This window comes from Rhopalosiphum padi, chromosome 4 (assembly GCF_020882245.1).
Source record: "Rhopalosiphum padi isolate XX-2018 chromosome 4, ASM2088224v1, whole genome shotgun sequence".
Lineage (NCBI taxonomy): Eukaryota > Metazoa > Arthropoda > Insecta > Hemiptera > Aphididae > Rhopalosiphum > Rhopalosiphum padi.
Genome location: NC_083600.1, coordinates 9,503,186 through 9,521,280, shown reverse-complemented (window position 1 = coordinate 9,521,280; position 18,095 = coordinate 9,503,186). Strand labels below are relative to the sequence as shown.

At 31.8% G+C, this 18,095-nt stretch overlaps 1 protein-coding gene across 2 annotated transcripts in view; it reads left to right on the top strand.

Moving 5' to 3' along the window:
• Positions 1-18,095, top strand: part of LOC132929305 (uncharacterized) — a 244,656-nt gene that overhangs the window by 224,079 nt on the left and 2,482 nt on the right. For both annotated transcript variants that reach the window (XM_060994561.1, XM_060994562.1), the window contains exons 3-13: positions 8,466-8,567; positions 8,632-8,760; positions 9,389-9,539; positions 9,618-9,793; positions 9,850-10,058; positions 10,534-10,684; positions 12,500-12,662; positions 13,584-13,785; positions 14,093-14,226; positions 14,548-14,704; positions 15,579-16,884. In XM_060994561.1, coding sequence (XP_060850544.1) covers positions 8,466-8,567; positions 8,632-8,760; positions 9,389-9,539; positions 9,618-9,793; positions 9,850-10,058; positions 10,534-10,684; positions 12,500-12,662; positions 13,584-13,785; positions 14,093-14,226; positions 14,548-14,704; positions 15,579-16,884 — 2,880 coding nt within the window. The remainder of the gene's footprint in view (positions 1-8,465; positions 8,568-8,631; positions 8,761-9,388; positions 9,540-9,617; positions 9,794-9,849; positions 10,059-10,533; positions 10,685-12,499; positions 12,663-13,583; positions 13,786-14,092; positions 14,227-14,547; positions 14,705-15,578; positions 16,885-18,095) is intronic.

Genomic DNA, 18,095 nt, shown 5'->3' with positions numbered 1-18,095 from the left:
CCATTTGACAAAAATCCAATAACTCGCGATACATTCTGTCCGAAAACCTAGCTATAATAATATATATATTATTATTATACTGTATATAATACCTACATATAATATAGTGTTGTTCCACAACATACCGTTTATTTTTCTGATTGATTTATAACAATAACCAGAGAGTGTGACCGTGTAACGGTGTAGCCACAAAACTTTCGGACAGTTTAAGAATTATTTTACGGTATCCCGGTAAATTGACCGCGTGTTAATTAAAAACCCGTCGCGGGGGTTTCAATAACGTATAACAATAATCCCACGGGACGACGGCTAGACGTCATCTGCTCCGCTTGTCACGTGCTCGCAAAAGTCACGTGTTGGAATATTATTGTCGTTATGATATTATATTATATATTATCACGTTTATGTATACAACAACATATACGCACGCCTAACACGTTTCCGCAAGAAAGACCGAAACTACCTTTTTTGACTGCGTTTATAATGCAAGTAGCGGTAGTGTAACATGAACTGTGTCCGCGCGTGAGAAGAAAAAGGTCTTGCATTTTTCGAAATCGTTTTTGGACGCGCGTGCTCAAACTTTTGGAAACCGTCTGTTTTTGACACCGGAAATAGCTGTGTGTGCATATATAGGTACCTACGCCGGGTGTTTTCACCCAAAACGTTTTGACAGACCAAACGGGCGACGGGTGCGAGATAAATGGTTCTCGAAAAAATCAAATTATATATAATATACCATGCATGTTTTGGGTACAGGTTAATAGCGATTCGTCATTTATGTAACCATAAATCATAATTCTCATTATGTAATTTGCAAAAGAACGTTATTAACATTGGGTCCTGAGATTTTAAATCGTATCCACTGAGTTTAATAAAAATATTATTGTATATTATTTTAGTATAAGCGATTAAATTAAGTGGTTTTTGAATTCTCGATATTGCAATAACAACTTTTTCTTTTGAGCCGTTTGTTTGGTCGGTTTACAACAAATAGCTTTATCCTCAATCACTGAAAATCCACTTCTACAACTTTAATTTTTTTTTTTGAATCCGACATGATAATCTATTCTACTTCTTTTTTTTTAATCCAGATATGTATACGATTTTATTAGTTTCTTTACTGCTGTTTTCTGCAGGGACGTATACCCCCGAAATACTTGGGCTTTTGCATGGTTATTTACTTATTCAATTTTAATGTTAATTTTGTTATATCAATGTTTGTATTTAAAAAAAGTATTTTAAGTATACCTAATTTTCATAAAAAATTTTTGTATATTTATTAAAAAAAGTTCTTCTTTTCAATAACTGATTTTCAAAAACACCCCCCAAAACTTTTTTCTGCGTACGTCCCTGGCTGTTTTACATCTTTCAATAATATTGCATCTTCAATACTATTGTAGCACATGTATAATTATAATATAATATCATATTTCCTTTAGCTAGCAATATTATTAAATCAGATTGATTTTTTTTTTTATGTCACGTCATGTTTTTAAGAACAATGTTTATGTAGGTAGCACTAAGTTCTGATGCCAATAACTTTTAAATGTAAATTTATTATTATCCACTGTCATATCTTGTTTATTTTTAATGATTATTATTATTCTTTCAAGATTCTTCAAAAATGTTAGTTGTTGTGTATGTTGTTACTGTCTAAATATTATTTGTCATGATTTATATAATTTACTGTTCTATTATTCTAAAGGGTTCTCATCCATTTATAAATAAATAAATAAATAGTATGTTTTTTATTATTCAGTAAAATATATCTCACCGTCGTCTTATTACGTATGTTAATTATAAATCTAATTTCCCTGATTAATATACCCGCATCCCTTCATCGTTGTTTTATGTATATATATATACTAAAACAATAGACAAAATAATAAGGAAAACCAATGAAATACTATGAAATTAATAATCCGTCAAAATAGTAATTTTTTGTAAATATAAATTATCAATATCAAATGAAAACTATTGTCTTATTTATCCATATAACGTCTGTACAGTTGTGATCATTTTGGAAACGAAAACGCAAGACTACAATATTATTGTATTGATTTGTAAATTATTTTAAATATATTTTACCATTTTATCATGAAAATAATGAAATTGTAAAAAAATATATAATATTTAAAAGCACTGTAAAATAAAGCAAAAGACAATAATATTATACAAGAATAAAAAACTATTTTATTTAATCAAGTTTTGTTTGAATAAGGACTAGTAAAAAATGCTGAATAATTATGTTCACCACTAAACCTTTTTTGTACATACCTTTGACACAGACGATTGGCTGATGTAGTTTATCTCGTGGTGTATATTATTTCTTGCACTTAATACATTTGCACTACAATTCGATATTAACATAATTTATCGATTAGTTTTCATGTTTAATTTACATAACACATAGACGATAATATTATACATTCATTTGAACACTGTAATTGTCATAACTAAAATAATATGGCTATATATAAATCATAATTTAAATACACAATTTTGGACGTTAGTCAAATATAAGATATATAGCACATTACCACAACTTCATAAAGTCATACAAATTTTATAATACATATTACGCACATTAAGACTACTTAAGTCAAATTAGAGTTTATATAATATATATAATTACAGTATCGCTAGATATACTTATACAACAGTACCACTTATAAATATTTCAAGATGTATCATAGGTTAGACATTAACTATAGCTTCTCCCAGCGACCAGCACTATATATATAGTATACCTAAAATAAATACATACACTCAAATATTGTGAACGCAATATAATGATAATGATGATTATAATAACCATAATAATAATAGTAATAATAATTGATAACGTTGTCGGACAAAGAGAAAGGCAAACAACAGACGACTGTCTAATTTAAATACTCGATTATAAACGTTAAAGCAATTTGGAGGAGGATGATGATGATGACAGAATTCAATTTGTCCTAAAACCAAAGACGTCAAGAACGCTGAAGTCATTAAGATTTGCGATCCCATGACATTTTTGTCGGAATTTGGCGATGATTCCGGCGACGATGACGATTCGACCCCTGCAAGTTACTCATCGCATTGTTTTTTTCCCCGTCATGAAACCAATTCCATTTCTTATTCCTCGGAGGCACTGTTGTTACCTCCCCGTGCAAATTGAATTCGCATATTACAATACAATTCGGTGCGTCGATCTAACTATGCATGAAATCGTTCTCGATTCAAAAAAAAAAAAACTATAAATATACTTCAATTAACTAGCCGTATAAAAAGAGAAGAAAATTTAGTCTGCCGTGAATTGAAAATGAACAGAAGAAAAAAAAGCGTTATTTATATAATATTATAATTTATAATAATATATTATTACCTATTATAACAACGTATTTTAAATTATTGTTTTCGAGGAATAATAAATGATTTAATCGATTCTGCTAAATGAGTCATATTTGTACTACTAAGAAAATGAAAGAAAAGTTTTTCATTGTATTTACTTAAAGATTACTTATTATTACAACATAGCTTCTTCGAAAAACTGAAAAATGTAAAGAGTTTATTGTATGTCTAAATATAATTATATTTTAGATATTTAAAGTTTAAACGATACGGAATACTCAATACTATATTGCTATAGTAGTAAGTAGTATAGGAATTAACTTTTATATTTCAATGAAAACACTTTTACGTAAAGATAGTCGCATCTGCGCAATTAGATTAGAACCAAGCAGCTTAGCCCACAAATATGTCAAATATAAATTGGATAATAAGTTACAAAAATATGTTTTGTTTTTCAATAAGGCATACAATTTGTTAAGAACGAGTGTACTGCAAGACAATTTCTAAAATTTAAAAATACTTAGATTGTTTAATTTAATAAGTATTCCGTGAAAATACAAACTTCTTTTTTCAAATGAGAATCAATCTTTTCTACTATAAACTATTTACCTGATTTTGTATTTATAAATCTAAATAATTGAAAATATGGTCCTTAAGTATGTTTGAAAATGTCAATAGTTAGAATCTGAATAAATACATTATTAAAAGAAAAATAGGGGTTGTATGGTTGGTGACTCATATTGGATAAATATTATTTTATGTATATAAATATTTATATAAATGTATATTTATTACAAGCCATTTGCAAATATATACTAACTTAGTAGAAAGCGTGTAAGAAAAATATCTACAGAGATTAATAAGGAGAAAATATAAAGGATACAGTCCCTCTCTTTACCACTCGCCCTCCTTCTCAAAAAAAACAAAACTTGGTTCTTTTAATTGTACCTATATAGGTAGGTTCTATATAAGTTCTCCGACTCAATCCAATGGGAGTAACATTCACACAGTGAAAATTCTCTTATTAAAGAAGAGGGTAGTAACGAGCTAGACACGCTACCCATCCCAAGTTATACCTAAGATGTTGACAAAGACTGATAAAGTTATTTCAATGTAAAAAAAAATTTAGATAAGTAGTATAGTGCACCTACACGTCACGATGGCACATTATATAATTAACACCACTACACGCTATAACGATTATAAAATCGTAAACATCTGTAGAAGACGGAAAAACACGGCCTTCCGGAGTGTGCCTGTAAATAATTTACGAATCGTCTAGATCTCCTGTACATTGTGTCGTAACTATATTCGCGAGCGTTGATGGATTTATTAAATACCGTACTGTTTGCTCGATAGTTATACATAAGCTTATATTATACACGACGTCGTAATACATGATAATAATAATAAAATAATAATGATATATCATTATACTCACGGTTTGCCGACCGCCGTCATTCACCAAACTATTCAAACATGTCCTGCACGGATTTTTAAATTTGTTGAAATTCACACCCAAGTGAAAATCGATTATAAATAGGTACTTATCTATAATTATAACCAAAGACAAGGTTATTCTTTAACCACGGCTATAATTATTATCATCGATTATTAATCGTACTCCATCAACGTTTCCTATACTATGTTATCAATATATTATATTATACAAAAAAAAATTTTTTCTCATAATTTCATATACATTAAATTTTTTTGTGAAAATTCATTTCAAATTCAAAGCCCTGAATATAATAATATCATATGTATAAGATGTGCACTGTACACATATATATGTATAAGATGGGGTCTCTACATAATCTATACAATCTATATCACTGCTTATAAATTATGATTGGCCAATTAATCGTATAAATTGGCAGGGGGTATTGTAACGGAAGATTTTCCCCAACCAAGTCAAGTCTGAAATATTATATCGTATAATATAGTCAGTTCCGGGTGGACGAAAAATTGCGTGTCATACACCGCATATCGTGTATGACGCGAGTCGACGGGACAATAATAATTTGCCTTCGTCGTGTGTAGGAAACAGAGGAGAAAAAAACCTTTATTGCGGTACTTTGTGGTGTATCTGGACGTTATGGCCCTCGTATTTATATACTGCGCAGCTATACAGTGATCCAATTTAAGAATAACCGCGTCGCTGCCGTCGTTAGTATAATATATTATATATTTTTAGGTACACACGATTATGTGTATATAAACGTAAGTACACGCAAAGTACTGGTTATTAATATTACGAAACGTTGACGTAAATTTTCATCTTCATTTTTTTTTTTTTAATTCTTTCACATTTTTATCAATTTGATAAAAACGAGTTATTATTTTACTTATCAGTTATCATCACGCGAATACGTTGTTGAAAATCGTGTTTCCCATTACTAACGGATAGATTTTCCTTTTTTTTTTTTTAATGTCATTAAACGCGTAAAATAGTGTTTTGGTGTGTACACAATACTACATAATAATATTATATTTTAACGTACATTTAACCTGGAACTCGAAAAAGCCGACCTCGCACATTTCAATCGTAAATTTAATATATTGGAGCATGACTGTCGTTCTTTCGTACATTATTTATTCCGTATTAGCTAAACTAACGCGCATTAGCATTGTTCAATTATGTATACGAAAATAAAAACGAAACCCATATTGTGTGTAATAGTCGTAGGGAAACGCGGGCCGTGTGACCTTTTCGGTTTTTTGAATATTATTATTATATAGGTATACTTGAACAGTAATTTACGCACCACGGTCTCATCACGGAATTGTGATAATTATCGACCTTATTATTACCTATATCGTTGTTATCGTTATTTTTATTGCTTATTTCAAATACCGTACTAGAAATTAAAATTAATATATTATTATTTTATTAATATTAAACTTGTACACGCATAGGCATATTACGTACATAATATTATAATATAATAATAAAGGTATGCGCAGTAAATGTAATTACTTTAATATTGTTTCGGTTGTTCTTTAACGATTGTTCGGCACGATTTTATGTCATCAAAAAGCAAGGAAATGCGACACGCGAGGGAATTACAATGTCTATCGCCAACATTTGAAAGTTTTTGGATATACAGTTTTGATGCATATATACATATATTGTTGTCGTCGAACTATTGTTTTTCATGGTTTCATCGTTCACATACAACTAAAGATTGTATAGATTGTTCACATTTAAATCAAATATTTTTCAAACTAACGAGATTATGTGTATTATAAATATATTATTTTTTAAATACATTGTATAAATCAATTATATAATTAGAAAATTATCAATAAATACTTTATACTTACCTAAAATTAGTGCCTATGATTGAATAATAGTTCCATTATCGATTTTATACAAATGGTTTTTAAGCGCGATAAATATTATATAACTACTCTATTATTTTTCATAAGTTAACAATAATAGTTATTATAAAAATCATATAATTCTCAAATAAGCTTTATAAATCCCTTCAATAGGCTAATAGCACTTAAATGTTTGAATAGTAGTTTGGCAAAGCAACAGTTTTCAATCCGCTTTAACTAATGACAAAGTTTCAAATTAAATTCCGTATCTAAATTGAATTTAATATTAATACGTATTTACTAAAATTAATAAAATGATACTAAATATAATTTATATATACAATATACATATACACCACTTTTACAATAATAATTTCATAAATTGATATTTGTAAATTTTCGATAATGTATTATAATGTAATACATTATACATAATAATGTATTATTATAGAAGTTTAAGAAACCAATCTCATCGTTGAATAGATGATTGAGTTCATATTTTAAAACTGTATTATTAATGCTTAAAACCTTAAAATAATAATTTAAAAGTCAATACTGCTCGAAATAAAAATAACTTTTTTAATTTAATATCAATATTTTTAAAACTGAAACATTATAATATGTAGGTTAATTCAGTAATTTTCGTAAATGGAAATAATTTAGATACCATTGTTTTTTCACCATAAAGATATTATTATATAAATTATTTGTGTACACGAAAGTAAATATTTCACGGATAGCGGATAGCGCCGTCGAACATAATTTTCCGATTCCGAGGACAAACTTCTGTGGCGTCCTCCGGCAGTTTTGGCTTTATACCAATAGAACATTTTCTGATAAATACTCGACGAGGAAGCATTTTAACATAGCCACAAATCTGTCACGCTCCCCTATTCTTCGCGCCACTCCATCTATCTACTAAAATACACACCACCGCCGCGTTAAACTGTCCCTTTTCAGAGGAAATGCTCGTCGGATTCGAGCCCATTCATCCCCACAGTATGCCTTTGAAACATTTTTCGGTGTAAATGGAAGTGATTTCCTTTAAAACACCTGGGTTCCCCTATTTTTTTTTCTTTCCCCTGGTATTCGACGATTGGTGGACGAGAGGAAGATAAAACTTCACCGAAACGAAATGCACCGTCTGCGGGGGGTGCATGCGAAAACATTTTACGCGGATTGATAATCCATCGATTGGAGTTCGACGAACGTCTGCGTGTATGTGTTAGGGGGTGTAACACGAAAACTCGGCACAGCAGAAGGAAATCTCTGCAGCTCGTGTCCCCGGAAACATTTAACTTTTAATTTCGCTGGGGACAAGTCACGCATACAGACGGGAACTTTGTCACCGTTGCCGATTACGCCCCTCGTTCCTTGTCTTCATACATATAAAATCGCTTTCAATATTATGTACATACAAAATACAAATAAATATATATATAATATATATTAGATCCGTGACTTTTCATTCCGAATATCTAATAATTGTTTCGGCGTGAACTATTATTATTATTGCTGATGCTATTATTTCGGAGTTATTATTAGATGTGTTTTGTTTACATTACAATTAAAATTATTTAGTTCACACCTACTTTAAAATAAAAAAAACAACAATTATATTTTCCGATAAAAAATAATCGATGATAGATCAATATATGATATCCGATGGTCTAACAAATATTAAACAATGATATTTAAAATAAAAATTCAAACATTGCACATATATGATAAATATGATGGACACATGATATGATGCACACATGATGGACTGATGGAGTTTAAAATTGTAATTTGTATATTTTCAGACTGCCTACATTTGCAACTATACAGGGACAGTAAAGACCGATACAAACACGGCCAGACGAAGGCTTCATTGTCTCTGCAACACTTCTTAGGAGTAGAGTCTGGTGAGATATTTTTTTAAACAATTTAATACAAACAAAAATATTATAATCGAAATTTCATTCTCAGGATTTACGCTGGACAAAGAATCCAACACGATAGCTATTATTTGCCAAGACGTCACTGTTGTACTAGCGTTCGACACCCGAGAGAGACTGATCCAGTGGCAAGTTAAGATATCTTCGAACTTGGGAGACGGTGAGAAAATATTTATAATATTAACCTATTAAATTTACATTAAAACGAGCTTATTATATTAAAATTAAATTAATGGATATTGTTTTGTCTCCTTCGAGACATTCTTAAAACTTTTTAGTTAAATACTATAAAAAATTATTCAAATTGTTTAATTATAAATTATAACTAAAAATGTATTATAGATATATCTAAACAAACTAATAACTATTGTTGGATATTTCAATGATATAAGACATGCTTTCTTATTGTTTTTTTCACCATAAGGGTGCATAATGTAGAGATAACGTGAGTTGGAAATGTTCTGAGTAACGAAGGTTGTACACAGTCTGCAAATAATAATAATAATGCATAGAGAATTTAAAGAGGTTTATTGTGCAAGCAACTGTAAAGATAACAAGTAAGAAAAAAGGGAGACGTGGATAAAGGAAATGACCCAAAATAAAAGGAAAGTAGACAGAAGTATGAGGATGATGTAAAAAAATGGTTTACCGCACCTAATAATGTGTGTATATAAAAAAAATACACTTCACATAGAAATACGAAAGACGTGCACTTACAATATTGTTAGTTTATTGAACATGAAATGGAAATTTGTCTATAACAATCATTTTAATATTGGCATTTGCAGACCAACAGTTTTTGATTCAAATATCATCCTGTCCTCCTAAGTCGAAAATATCTGCAGGACCAGCCAGGTTACACATACAAGACTTGAGATTCTCGATGACAACCGGAGTGCCACCAAGATTAGCTGGTGTTTGGGAACTCCGACACTTGAGGTATATTTTGATTTTGTCAATATGCAGTGTGACTCATCGTATTTCAATTTTAATAACGTACCACATACATTCTCACAGAAAATATGGAGTTATTGAAAATCGGTTTTGCTACGAGGGTGGTTCGAGATGTGGCAAAGGAGAGGGCTTATTTGTGTGTTTTACCGACCAAGGAGATGATATAACTAGATGCATGAACTTAGCGGCAGAAGGCAAATTGGCTACCAGAAAAAGATTGCTTTCTAGAAATATGTCAGGTAAGAACAAAAATCCTAATATTATTTAACAACAGTATATAACACCTGTAATACAGTTTTAGAAAGTCCGTCCAGGAGAGGTCTCTTATCTCGCTTAGATTCTAGAGCTTCCGAGTATGGTGCTGATCAAAATTCGTTCAACCAACATTCTCATGACAGAAGTAGTGAAGACAACATGTGTTGGCCATCTAACGAAAGTCGATTAGATAATTCAGACTTTGGAGACACAGCGTCTGTTGGAGATTTTCAAGATCAAAACTTACAGGTAAACTATTATCATAATGACATTCAAAATAGTATAATAAACCACAAATGTATGATTTGTATTAAACGATCTTATGTTAAGTATAATAAGTAGAACATTTGTATTTAGGAGCAACGAAATTATTGTTTCTAATGACAATACACGTAATTTTACAATGGAAAATTAAAAAAATATATATTTTTTATAGGTATAAAAAAAATTAAATTTATAGCGTAGTACGATATGTTTTGAATTATAAATTATAATATATGAATATATTTCGTATATAATTATTAATTATATAGGTATACGTATAACTTAATATATAAAAATAATTTTTGAAATAGTATTTCATCATGGTATTATTTAAATTTATCTTTAAAATAATCAACGATTTATTCGGTACATAGTCAACTAGTTACAAATGCTGAAACAAAGATTTTATTTTTGGAAATATAAAAGTATAATATAGATTATGTTTGATTTAAAACAATAGGAATGCACGTGGACTCCAGAAACAGCTTTGGAACGATGTGCCAGCTGTATTAGTAAACTTGGAGCTTTATCTCGTTCTTCGACCATGGCTAATACCCCTGGAAGCATAGGCTTTAATCCAGCGTGGACTATGGATAACAATGTATCATCGCGTAAGTTTATTCATACTTAAATATTTATATACAACTTAATATAGGTACTACTAAATCAATACTTTATAACTAAAATATTTGGTTTAAATAATACATATAACTACATCAATAAAAGCCTATGGACTAGGTAATATTCTTACCTCTAAGTTTGATAATAAATAAATGTACTCCAATATTAAAGCTAATAACATAAAATAGATTCTGCTGAACGTAAATTTGCTATGTTGTATATTATATGTAAGATGGAACGACTCATACAACAGGTGTGACGTCCTCTTAAACAATAATATTGTTAAGTATAGCTATAAAAAAAAATTGTAATTATCACATTAAATGTGTATAAACTGAATAATTATGAAGTTATAAACAGCTCATAAAAAACACTACACATAATATTATAGTTTTGATCTCTGGAAGCATATCACTAATTCATTTTTTAGTATTACACACTAATAACAGCGAAAAAAATGTTCATATAATTTGAAATAATAATGATCAACTATTCTAAGGCCAAAAATAAATTTAATATATGAAACAATAACGTTGATGTTATTATTTATTATAAGCAAATAACAACTCAGGCCCGCTTTAATACCAAGTGCATATCCTTTACTATACTCGATAATAAATCCGTTATTAATACATGGTTAACAACTATACTATTTAATTATACAACACGAACACAACACTTAAGTTAAGATTGCAAAATAAAAACCGTATACCATATATACGTACGTAGAATAGAAGGATTGCGATATTCGAATAAAGGTATCAAACATATTATTATGGTATGTTAAGAGTATTACAAGGCCAAATACGTATCCGTGTGTTACCTAAGTGTACCTTTGAGCTTTTCTGAATTTGTAACCTTTTTGGCAATGTCTCAACACATTTGCTACATTCTTCCTGACAATTTAAGATGTTCCTCCCTCTTATAATATATTTTGTAACAACGTCGTAGAGTCCAACACGCGATTCTGTTCTTATAACCTATACATGCTATAATAGTAGGGTATATACTATATAATATATATGTATACATATGCTTTTTATTTCAGATACAAAAACTTCCATTATTGTTCTATGAATTCATTTTACACAAAAATAAATACTGAACTAAAAAAATAATTTATTACAAAATAACTTACTTATTCATAAAATTTAACTCGATGAAATATTAAACGCATTATTCTGTCGATCGTTTGATAGTGTCCAATTAAATTTGTAATGAACGTAATACAATAATCATAATATATCCATGATGATACGGTCCACCGATAACAATAAAATCATTCTCCTTAAACTTCATTAATGTCCGTTTAAATGTTATTTTACCGTGCAAAGGAACAATCTGAGTTGCCGCTTCTAGATTTGAATTTACTAAGTATAATACACATACACGCGTAACCGTCCAAAATAAAGACGTAATTTACAATACAATATTATTATGTAGGTACATTTTGATGAACAAAATGATTGAATTGTAAATTTAACAGACAGGGAAAACATTCATTCCGATTGACCTGAATATTTCGTGATTAGAAACAATACAATCGCGTCCTTTTAGATCGGAGTATTGTTTTACTTAACAATAAATAGTAAAAGTAAGACGTTTCCATACTTTTATCGATTTTAAAAATACTGCAGTCATTCATTTATATAGTTATATACGTATATGTATTACTATTATATACCTACTATACATATATATATATATATTGTATCATACCGATACAAGACCTTATTGACGACTAAGCACAAGTTCTTTAGGCTCCTAATCTAAAATCTATTGTAATTTGTATTTGTTTTATTCAGTGAATTACATACCAGAAATGAATAATGGACATCAGTGTTGCGGATATATGTCATCGCAGAGTAGCAGCAGTGGCGGAAGTGCCGGATGTAGCTCTGTGTGTGGTACCGAGTATTCTGTACCTAGAAAAGTATGCGCCTCCATGACTGACAAAGTGAACAAAATGTAAGTGTATACAAGTTTAAACCATAGGCATTATAATTTAAATCGGTACCTACATAATAATATAATGTAGTACGGATATATATTATAGTACATTAATAACCTTTTTGTTTTATACATACAAAACTCGTGCGATAAATCCAAGGTTGTTTTGATATTATGTAAACAACTTGATTTTAACATATTTTATTCCTATAACTTTTATTTTAAACGTTTTGTAAATTGTTTAAGATTATTAAAATATATGTTTCAAATACTTTTTTTTTGTCCTTTTAATTGTAATTTTGTAAATTGTGACTTGCAATATTTTTTTTAATTTCATCTAATAGTGAAATACCTCTGACCAAAAATAATAATTAACAATTAATTATTACAAAAATTAATTATAATTAATTGATATTAATTATTTATAAACTTATGGTTTATATACATCTTTTAAGCCATTATAAAACCGTTTAAGACTCAAACAATTTATTTTGTTTAAAACAATGTTTTATACATTTTTTCATACTCGCATAATGCAAACTTATTATTAATAGTTGCACTTAATTAAAATATTTTATACGTTTATCAACATTCAATAACCATAAATTTAATATAAATATGTGTGTAAATACATGGATTTAAAATCAATTTCATTAAATAAATAATAATCAAGAATTCAATAATAAATTATATACAATATAATGAATTGTTGGTGTACATAATATGTAACAACACATACACATATTATACATATATAATATGTAACCGCAATATATTTTAACATTGCTAGTTACTTAATAATTGTAGTAATTGTACTAATCGATAATCATTTGAATTATTTAAATAACTATTATCGTTACACTCCTATTTTAAACCGACATCCGTTCGCCAGTTCACCACGAATAATAATCATAAAATTAATTTATTATCAAATTTCAGTCAATCTGAAGCGTGTGCGCCGAATAGACCACCGAAACCAGTACACCTGAAACCGGAAACGAGTACACCAGTGAAAAAGGCTCCGATGCCTCTACCGCAACAAGATACGATGTGTGTGTGCCGATGCACTACTTCGGACAAACCTAGACAATCCTACCTCAATAACTACGATACTCCTAAGATTATGTGCACAAACACAAAAGTAGGTTTTTGATAAAGTATAAATCACATAAAATAATATATTTATAAAATTTTTAAAAGAAAATGTTATTCTATGAACGATAACTTGATCGAACAAGATAGTTTAAAAATAAATAAATCTGAAACGGTAAAAAAAACTTGTACAAACAAGTCACTAAGTATTAAAAGTAATGTTTGTTTTTGACATTTTTACGTCGACCGATACATTTTTATTTTAAATTTTCTGTGAAACGAAACATATAGCAATCTATCTGTATTTGTTCTGTATTGTTTGTCAGGTTTTGATCGTAATGCATTTATTTTTACAGCCGAATAAACCGTACACGTCTATACAAGATGAATACTACGACACGCCACGGAACATCAAATCCTCGTTGGAAATTAACCCCTACGGCAATTACGATACTCCTCCGTCGCCCGTGGCTGTTCATAAGAAATCCAAGTAATTTATATTAATTTTTGGTAATACATTGACGATTCTCGATTTTATTATGAAATATAAACTTGTAAATTTTATTAAAGGGTTATATATATATATATATATTAAATATTTAACTACTTATTAAATAATGATATATAATAAATCGATGTTTACGAATTTTAGATTTTGTTAAATAAATATAAATAATTCCGTTATTGGTGTAGGTAGTCATTATGAGTTTTATACAACTCTCAAGATAATAATAAATATAGTGCCCTTGAATTCCAAATCGTCTATACGAGTGGACATTTGACTAATATTCTGCCGTTTTGCCATTTTCAGTGTCAGTACGCCAAAACAAACAGATAGTCTGCAATGCACAGGAATTTGCCCTTGTCAAAGAGCCATGAATTGTTGGTCTCATAATAATTGGATGACTATGCCTCCTCGCTGTAGACGAAGTAATCAGCAAACCGACAATCAGCTATCAAATTTTACCGTAAGTCAATGCGCTGAATAATAAATTAGATCATTCATCGCATTATATTTATAGTTTTCAATACTTATATCAGTTATATCTATTCGTGTGAGGTGTGCACGCATTTTTTTTTTTACAAAAATGTAGATTCTGTGTATTATATAAAATATACATTTAATAAAATATCTAATCATAATAAGACCATCGATATGCTTAGAAGATCAAAAAAACCACAGTAATTAAACGTACGTGTGTGACTAATATTTCTATACGTGCCAGACAAATTTTACGACATTACAGCTTTATGGCTCATTTGGTAAAATCTCGCTTTACGCAAAGTCACTATGTCGAAATGCACGCCGAAGTATACACAAATCGTTGATACACTGGTGTGTTTAGATGTTTACCTTCAACTCGTGGCGGCAAAACGTAAACTTTTTTTTTAGTAAACAATTATAATGATCGTATACTTTTAAATATTAACAACCAACCTGAAAAATAATAACTCCACTGATTAACATATTCGGCTCTACGCATTAATTGATTTTTTTTTTGTTTGTTTGTTCGTAATCTTTGGAAAAACATTTTGCTGTCGACTGACGGTAAACATAACCGAATTGCCATTACAGCGACTGCGTCATATTATTAACTACGTACTAAAATATTGCTACTTAAAAAAATTTACGTATCAATTAGAATAAATTATTTCTAAGTGTGTACAAATGACTTCAGAACATTAGTGCATTTAGTGCACATTAAAAAAAAAAAAAATTCCAAAGTAATCGATTGATTCTTATGACTATTTAGTATAGCTATTACGTTACATTATGTATACCTGTATAATATATTGTTATTTTATTTTTGCCGACTTAATACAGTGATGCCATTTTTGCAGAACAATTGCCAACACAACGGGGCGATTTACGCGACTGTTGACGTTTCGAAGAAAAAGAAGCACGCGGAACCACCGCTGCCCGCGCCCCCGTCGTCGAGTAACTACATGAACTTGGAACCAGCCGGCGGCGTCGACGGCGGCGGTAAACAGCAGCAGCAGCAGCAGCCGACGGCGGCGGCGGCCCACAACGGCCGGAAACCGACGGAAAACTACATGAACTTGGAGTTTAGCGAATCGCTGTGCTACTACGAAAACGCCAAAAACGTGTTGACCAAAGCCGGTCTGTCCAACGCGTGCGACAAGTGCGGTCACCAGAAGCGTTGTGCCGGCGGCGGCGGCGGTGGCGGCGGCGCCGACGAAAAGGGCGACTACATGACCATGGAACCGGTCAACGGTCGGATGGTGGAAACCAAGCGAAACCTGTTCCCCGGTTACCTGCCCATGTGTCCGTCGGCCAACAATAACAACAACAACAACAACAACAGCAGCGGCAACATCGGCAACGGCAACGGCAACAACAACAACAACAAGCAGCAGGACATGTTGAAGAACATAATGAACAGGGGCCTGGCCGAAAAGTCAGCCAGCATACCCAGCCTGAACGAGTACAAATCGGCGGCGGCCATGGCGAACGGCAACGACTGGAAAACGGTCGGCGGAGTGGCGGCGGCCGACCCTCACCGGAGGCGGTCCAGTTCGGCGGACTCGTCGAGGTGCGACGACGACGGGCCGGCGTCGGGCGTGGACAGGTCGAGCAGGGGCGCCGGTTGTTCGGACCACACGTCGTCGGCCGAGAGCATGACCAGTCAGATCGCCAAACGGCCCGCGGACGCCGCGTCGGCGGGCGCCACGTCCACCGCGTCCACCGTGTCCGACGGCAGCGTGGCCGCGGACGACCAACAGACCGCGCTGGTGCACATCCGCCGGTCGTCGAGCGTGCCGTGCAAGAACAACCGCGACTCGTCCAGTTCCAACGACTCGGGCGTGTCCACCGGTTCGCTGCGCTACCGCGGCGCCGACTTTGCCGAGTTCGAGTTGCCGCTGACCACGGCCATGTCGACGATGCGGCACAGGCGCACCGTGGCCGCGGCGACGGCCGCCGCCGCCGCTACCGGCGCCCCGGCCGGTTCCGTCGAGTGCGGCGGCCGCAGGGCCAACGCCGGTTGCGTGCACGGTTCGCTGCCCAGGCGGTCCAAGTCCACGGACCGGCTCAAGGAGCTCAGCTTCAGGTTCCAGAAGTTCGCGGGCACCATGAAATCGTCGTCGGCCGGTGCCGAAGTCCCCGTGTGCTTGAAAAAAGACAAAGGTAAGTTTGTTTTTGCGTCCGTCTCGTATGATACGTGAATTTTAACGTTATTATATATCATGTAGTTGGTTTTATTCTCTTTACGATTACAACGCGCATTATACGTTATTATTGTAATTCTTTGTTCCGTCGCAGCAGAATACTTATCGGAGTACTTCGATTTAATATAGAAAAAAAAAACGAAATTTGGTCGAGTGGTTTTCGACTTATGATGCGAGTATATTATGTTTAGATGAGCAGAGTTGAGTGGCACAAGGGTACCACTTCAAAATGTTGGTCCTCTACTTTGTTCATCAAACCCGTAAATACGTCTTGTTCAACTAATTAACTATTCGCCCGAATTTTAATTTAAACATAAAGAAATACTGCGAATATGATATTAAAAATGTATGATATCATTAAAAGAAGTAAAAACTTAAAAAGTTAGAAGAAAAATGTATTATATATATAAAATTAAAGAGTTAATAGTTTTTGAACTAATGATATAACGATATAAGATATAAGTAGGAAACCGGTATATTATTCCCAGATTTCCGCTTTTTCATAATCAATGTAATTCCCAAAAAAACATATTTTATTATACGTTAATATTGGCAACAGAAGTAAAGGTTTATCGATTGTGCGAAACTAGTAATTACAAAACCCGCTTTCAAATAATCAGTTTAGAGTACTATTACGTAATTATAAAATAAAACGTTTTGCTTCAATCTGGATGTGCGTTCTATTGTAGAACTGATTTGTAAAAGTGAATTTTGCGTTATTTATTCAAAGTTAATACTGAATAGGATTACGATTTAAGGTAATAACGCGTTTCGTGTAATTTGTAAATAGTTTATTTTGACACATCTAACATCAAAGGAAAAAAGTAATATGTTTCAATAATTCACACTGACATAGGAAATAATACATTTTGCATTGTCAATACTTTCTTATAAAGAGTTAGGTGTGGTTAATGTAAATATTACGGTACATCACACACATGTATTGTATTGTTGAAAGATAACAAAATCAAATTACAAACTATTTGAGAAGTAAATTGAATTAGAATAATTAAAATCACAAAACGATAAACGATACATTTTAGAACGCATAAGATTTGACATTTGTAACGCATTAAGTCGCTTATCAAATTGATTAAAAACGATAATCGTATAGCAACTCATTTCACCCTCTCCTTTTCAGTGTTTCAGTCGAGTTGATTTTATCGATAC